At 42.2% G+C, this 7,152-nt stretch overlaps 1 gene segment (V, D, J or C); it reads left to right on the plus strand.

Moving 5' to 3' along the window:
- The first annotated feature begins 1,082 nt into the window (after window positions 1-1,082).
- LOC139154287 (Ig heavy chain V region 5A-like) lies at window positions 1,083-4,124 on the plus strand. The segment is given in 3 exon segments: window positions 1,083-1,136; window positions 1,932-2,016; window positions 3,811-4,124. Coding segments are annotated over 3 exon segments (453 nt in total).
- The last annotated feature ends 3,028 nt before the right edge of the window (window positions 4,125-7,152 follow it).

The following is a 7,152-nucleotide window of genomic DNA, read 5'->3' on the forward strand; positions in this document are numbered from 1 at the left end:
ATCTTTCCAACTCAAATGCTCCATAACTGGGTTTGATATTTACAATCATTATATGCAATGGTCAATGAAGCCGGCTGGGCACCCACTGAAGTGGCTGGTACATTATCGTATCCCGAAGTACAGTGCTTATTCTCCCACAATACAAGGAAGATTTATAGCCTCCAAAGATAGTTCTAATTTCTACTTACAAATGAATGATTTGAAAGTGGAGGACACAGCTGTATATTATTGTACAAGTACAATAACCCACACAGTGATGGAAAATAATGACAGCAAGGGAAAAAAAAACCCTTCTATATCTGGAGCATTCTTGTTTCCTTGCAATGCAGCAATTCCCACAAATAGTTATTAATAGAAAGCAAGTTTACTAAAGAAAATAGAAATGGGGAACTATGTGTCCATGATGAAGTTCCTTTTCATACATGTCACCATCTGTTCACATAAGCCTCTGTCTCACAAATCATAGAAACATAGAAGACTGGCGGCAGAAAAAGACCTCATGGTCCATCTAGTCTGCCCTTATACTATTTCCTGTGTTTTATCTTAGGATGGATATATGTTTATCCCAGGCATGTTTAAATTCGGTTACTGTGTATTTACCAACCATGTCTGCTGGAAGTTTGTTCCAAGGATCTACTACTCTTTCAGTGAAATAATATTTCCTCACGTTGCTTTTGATCTTTCCCCCAACTAACTTCAGATTGTGCCCCCTTGTTCTTGTGTTCACTTTCCTAACACTTCCCTCCTGAACCTTATTTAACCCTTTAACATATTTAAATGTTTCAATCATGTCCCCCCTTTTCCTTCTGTCTTCCAGACTATACAGATTGAGTTCATTAAGTCTTTCCTGATAGGTTTTATGCTTAAGACCTTCCACCATTCTTGTAGCCCATCTTTGGACCCGTTCAATTTTGTCAATATCTTTTTGTAGGTGAGGTCTCCAGAACTGAACACAGTATTCCAGTATTCCAAATGTGGTCTCACCAGCACTCTATATCATGCACACTTACCTATACCACTGTTTGTCAACCTTCAAAAATTTAATATATCCAGACTTCAACTCCCAGAATTCCTTAGCTAGCATGGATTTCCCTGAAAATTATCTCAGTCTTGATGACCAAGAGATAGTTAAAACTGTGAGTTCTATGCTATTGGTGAACTTAGTCCTAGTTGCCATTCTTTTCAGTTTGCTTTGCAAATTTGTATGGGTTTATTTATATTTTTAACTTGGATAAAAAATGGATTTTTTAAAATAAGTAAATCACTCAGAACTATTTGATGATATAATTAACAAATACGATAAACCCAACTACCCCAGCTCTTAATCAAGATTACAGTATTATCTAGCAAATGCCATATTTCATTGGATATTCTTGTGACTAGTGAAGAATCCCTAAGAGAAATGGTCCATATCCAACTTTCACTAATTTTAGATATTAATTAACACAGCTGAGAGATGAGATATGAAAACTTGATTCTTAGGAGCAGGTTTCAATACACAATGGAAGTACCGGGCATTAGAGTGCTATGTACTTAAGTAATGGGCACTTTGAGTACTATGCAAATTATTTTATATCATGTCTTCTTTAAAGGGGAAGGATTATAATGACCATTAGGTTCCTTTTATCTGGAGAACAGAGTTTCTGCTCATTTCAGTTAGTCAATATTAATGTTATGGAATGGACTGTCTCGGCATGTTTGAAATTGTCATTCCTTACATGTAAAAGGAAAGAAATACGGATCTCTTCTTTCTCCCTTTAATATTCCAACTTTTCACTCTGTTACCTTGATGTTCTCTTTCTAATCTTCTAATTTGCATTGTTGTGTCACAGGCAGTTCAACTAGTTGTATCGTTACTGAATCGGGTGGTGACATTAAGAGGCCTAGGGAGTCCATATAGTTGACTTGTACAGTATCTGGATTTTCTGTAGCAGAGGCACACATGGATTGTATCCGTCTATGTCCAGGAGAAGGACTGGAATGGGTTGGATGTGTTGCAAAGAGTGGAAGTATATAGTATAATAGTATTCTCCAAAGCCAATTAACCATCACAAAAGATACCTCCAAAAATCAGTTATTACTCCAACTCAATGCTCTAAAACCAGAAGACAGAAGGTCTCCTTACTCCCAAGGAGACCTTCTCCAGAGTAAACCTTCCTGCCTCTTGGCAGACCTGCATGCTCTTGCATTCAGGAAAGGAATAGCTCCTCCTTTCTCCACACTGCCATGAGATGCTGGAGGTTCCAAAGGCTCTGGCTGCACAGGCTGCTGTTTGGACACAACACTGGTATAAAACCTCTTTCCTTCACTAAGCCTTGGAAGGTTATTCCTGGTGGTGGAGCTCATGTTCCACCATGCTATTATTCAGGAAAAAAATGTTCACAATCCAAAAATAGGAGAAACCGTCCACCTTGCAAAAAAAATTGAACAAAAATAGCGAAGGAAACATCGGTTTACCATCTGGAGCAGCTGTCTAGAAAGCGTGTCCTCAGAACTAAAAGACATTGATTGATTGTTTATTCATTCAATGTATTTAGATATTTGATACATTATTTCTCCTTCCTCATTTTCAAGGATAGGATAAAGCAAGGGTGTAAAAGCTCAATTTCATTGAGAATTGCAATGGATGTTTCCAGTCATGACAGCTCCATGTAGCCCTCTGCCAATGAAAACAGAACCCCCACCTTTGTTTTCACTTCTCCCGTGGCGGTGGCGGTGGTGGCGGCTGTGGCTTCTCCTCATCATCATCTGCGCTCTCAGCCAGGGGGCTGCGAGAGGGTTTTCTCTGCACGCTTCGGGAATGCCCGCCCTGCCCCTCTCGCAGCCCCTTTGCTGGGAGTGCTTTCGTCCTGAGCTTTCCGCAAGGGGGCTGCAATAGAGGCAGGGCAGGCATTCCCAAAGCGCTCGGAGAAAGCGCCCTCACTGACACACACACACACACACAGAGAGAGCAACAGACAGAGCAAGATGGAAAAAGAGAGGGAGAAAGTAAGTGAGAAAGAGAGAGAGAGAGAAAGGGGGGAGAGAGATAGCAAGAGAGAACGAGAGAGAAAGAAAGCAAGAGAGATAGAAAGAAAGAGGGAGAGAGAAAGAAAGCAATAGAGAGCGAGAAAGAAAAGAAGAGAGAAAGAGTGAGAGAGAGAAAGAGAGAGAGGGAGAGAGAAAGTGAGAAAGAGAGAGAGAAAGGGGGGAGAGAGAGATAGCAAGAGAGAGAATAAGAGAGAAAGAAAGCAAGAGAGATAGAAAGAAAGAGTGTGAGAGAAAGAAAGCAATAGGGAGAGAGAGAAAGAAAACAAGAGAGAAAGAGTGAGAGAGGAACATTGCTCAGAGCCCGACTGTCAGATTCATGGCCCATGGGTTGGATGCATCCTATACTGGCCATTCCCAGTTTTGCAAAGGGGGAAAAAGTCACGAAACATCTTGTGATGCCACCATGATAATGTGAGTTTGATACTTCTGACTTTTATATATTATTATATACTTTCATGATGGGCACTGTGAGTACTATGCAAATTATGACATGGATTCTTTAAAGGGGAATATGCTATTCCATGTAGATTAATGAAGGATTAACATGACCACTGGGTTCCTTTGAGCTCGAGATCAGATTTTATGCTCATCTCAGCTAGACAATATTAACATTATGGAATGGACAATTTTGGCATGTTTCATATTGGCACTCCTTAAGTGTAAGGGGAAAAAATTCTAATCTCTTTTATCTTCAATTTATTCCAAAAATCCTTTTCTGTCATCTTGCTGCACCATCATCTTCTCCTTCTTAATCTTCTAATTTTCATTGTTGTGTCACAGGCAGTTCATCTAGTCCGACCATTATTGAATCTGGTGGTGACGTTAAGAGGCCTGGGGAGTCCATAAAACTGACTTGCACAGTGTCTGGATTTTCTGTAGCAGAGGCCTACATGGATTGGATCCGTCAACATCCAGGAGAGGGACTGGAATGGATTGGACGTGTTGCAAGAGATGGAACTGTGTATTATAACAGCAATTTGCAAAACCGGTTAACCTTCACAAGAGATACCTCCAAAAATCAGGTTTTTGTCCAAGTCTCTGATCTAAAACCAGAAGACACTGCCTTGTATTCCTGTGTAAACAACACACAGTGAATCATCCTTTCTCAAATTGTCCTTCCTGAAGTACATCTACCCATCCTGGGCACAATTGTGCATGTTACAGCTGTTAAAGTCCTAAGGGATGGCTTGTGATACTGTCCATAGCCAAAAATGGTGTATTTACTTCCACATCTCTACTTCGTGGAAATTCGACTTTCGCGGGCGGTCTCGGAACGCATCCCCCGTGGAAATCGAGGGAACACTGTAATAGGGCCTCATTTGGAATACTGAATCCAGTTTTGGTCATCGTGATATATTTTTTAAAAAAGATGCTGAGAGTCTAGAAAAGGACAAAGAATAACAAAAAGTTGTTAATAGATTTAGATGATAAGCTGCAGAATCAATGACTGAAGGAACTAAGTGTTTATGAAGAGAAGGCTTAGGGGAGACCCAGGGGTGGGTTCTACTTACCTTCCCCACCGCTTCGCATCATGATGGAAGTGCACATTTTGTGCCGGGGAACTCAATCTGCTTATGTCTCCACATGCAATTTTGCTTCTGTGCATGCTCAGTAGCTTAAAATCAGCATGAAACAAAGCCATGGAGCTGACCAGCTGTGCTTCAGAAGGAATAATGGTCAGTATAAACTCGGAAGGTGGGAAATAGGCCCTCTCTCTAGTGGCAGAACATCAACATCACCAGCAGGTTACTACCTGTTCGAGAGAACTGGTCCGAACCAGGAGTAACCTATCCCTGGGGAGACTTGATCACAGTCTTCCAATCAGTGGTGGGATTCAAATAATTTAATGATCAGTTTTCAGCTCTATTGACTGGCTGGATGGGTTTGGCCACGGTGGGCATGGCCAGGGAATGTGACAGGCAGCACTTGGCAAAAATGGGCTGCAGGGGAGCATCGCATGCCCCATTTTGGGCCTAGTAGATCTCCCTGCAACCTCCTTGGAGCAAAAACAGACCATGGGGGGACGGGACTGCACCACACAAACCTAAGCCACAATTTGGGCATAGTAGGCTTCCCTGCAGCCTCCTGGGAGCAAAAATGGGTGACAGGAGGTCTAGTAGGTGCCCTATTTTGGGCCTAGTAGACCTCCCTGCAGCCTCCTGGGAGCAAAAATGGGCTGTGGGGGGACATGCTACATTCTCTGCACCCCTTGTAGACTTCCCTGCACTTATCTGGGCACCAAAATGGAGCATGTGGAGACTCCTGGAAGGGGTGTGGCCAGCAGTGTTCCCTCTAATTTTTTTTTTGGGGGGGCGGAAAAGTACAGTGTCTGAGCGGGAGTCCCTTCGGGACTGGGCAGCACAGAAATATTAAATAAATAAACAAACAAACAAACAAATAAAAAACCCACCCAGTTTTGCCTCAGAGAATTTCAAAATAAAATACTGTACTGTGGGTCTATAACAGTGAGCTCATAATAGGGCAACTCTATCAATATCAAAATGCCACTTAAATAGTTGAGCTAGTTTCAAACTAGATTTTGATTTTCTTTCTCTCTTCCTTACTCCCATTCTTTCCTTCCTCTCTTTTTTCTATCTGTTTCTCTCTCTTCCTCTCTCTCTCCTTCCCTCTCACTCTTTCCCTCTCGGCTTCTGGGCAGGTTTGAAAAACTCTGAGTTGATGATGATTTTTAAACCCCTAAATTACCATTTCCCATTCCCTTAACAACCATTTACTCACTATTATTACCGGTACTCAGCATTGAATAAGAAACTTAGTGATCCTGATATTTATAAACATAATTATTTATTAACAATTTTTTTTGGTCATTTATTTGCAAAAATTATTAGTTTGCTGATGACATATGATGTCATTAGGTGGGGAAAAACGTGGTATAGGAAAAAAACCGTGAAGTATTTTTTAATTAATATTTTTTAAAAAACCGTGGTATAGGCTATTCGCGAAGTTCGAACCCGCGAAAATCAAGGGAACACTGTATTGTGTATGGAGCTGTAAAATCACTTTCAGTGGTTTTGATGCTGTCCCTCTGTTTATACTATATTGGCTTTTTTAGGCAACTGCAACTCACTCCTGGCTCATACTTAAGCAATAATCCACCAGGACAACCATAATCCTCTCATGGGCACTACTGTTGAGTCAGATACATCCTATCCTATATCTGTACATTTGGTTTTTTGGCCTCAGTGCAGGACCTTACTTTTCTCACCAATGAACTGCTTCTTGTTGGAGCATGAGGATCCAGTGCTCAAGTCTGTTAAATCCTTCTGAATCGTGAGTCTATCTTCCTAAGGATAAGGATTCTCCCTTCCCTCAATGTGGTATCATCATTCATAATGGTGATGATGATTGAGGAAGAGGAGGAGCAGGGGAGGAGGAGTAATAATTATCTTAAAGGGTTTAATGGATGATCTCTGCTGGGCCCGTGACAGGGGTTTATCCTCTGTCCTGATGCTTATTGACCTCTCAGTGGCTTTCAATACCATTGACTATGGTATCTTTCTGCACCGGCTGGAGGGGTTGGGAGCGGGAGGCTCTGTTTTACAGTAGTTCTCCTCCTACCTCTCTGGTCAGTCAGTCGATGTTAGTGGGGGGTCAGAGGTCGACCTCTAGGTTGGTCCTCTCTCCCCTCAATATCTACATGAAACCGCTGGGAGAGATCATCCAGAGATCATCCAAGGGTGAGGTATCATCAGTATGCTGATGATACCCAGCTGTACATTTCCACCCCATGTCTAGTCGGTGAAGCAGTGGAAGTGATGTGTTAGTGCCTGGAGGCTGTTAGAGTCTGGATGGGTGTCAACAGGCTCACAACTTGGGTGCCCTCCTCGATCCACAGCTAACATTGGAACATCATCTTTCGGCTGTGGCAGGGAGGGCGTTTGCACAAGTTTACCTGGTGCACCAGTTGCAACCCTATTTGGACAGGGAGTCATTGCTCACAGTTGCTCATGCCCTCATCACCTCGAGGTTCAACTACTGCAAGGCTTTCTACATGGGGCTACCGTTGAAACGTGTTCAGAAACTTCAGATCGTGCAGAATGCGGCCGCGAGAGCTATCGTTGGACTTCCTAGATTTGCCCATGTTTCGTCAACAACACTCTG

Source organism: Erythrolamprus reginae, chromosome Z, assembly GCF_031021105.1.
Source record: "Erythrolamprus reginae isolate rEryReg1 chromosome Z, rEryReg1.hap1, whole genome shotgun sequence".
Taxonomy (NCBI): Eukaryota; Metazoa; Chordata; class Lepidosauria; order Squamata; family Dipsadidae; genus Erythrolamprus; species Erythrolamprus reginae.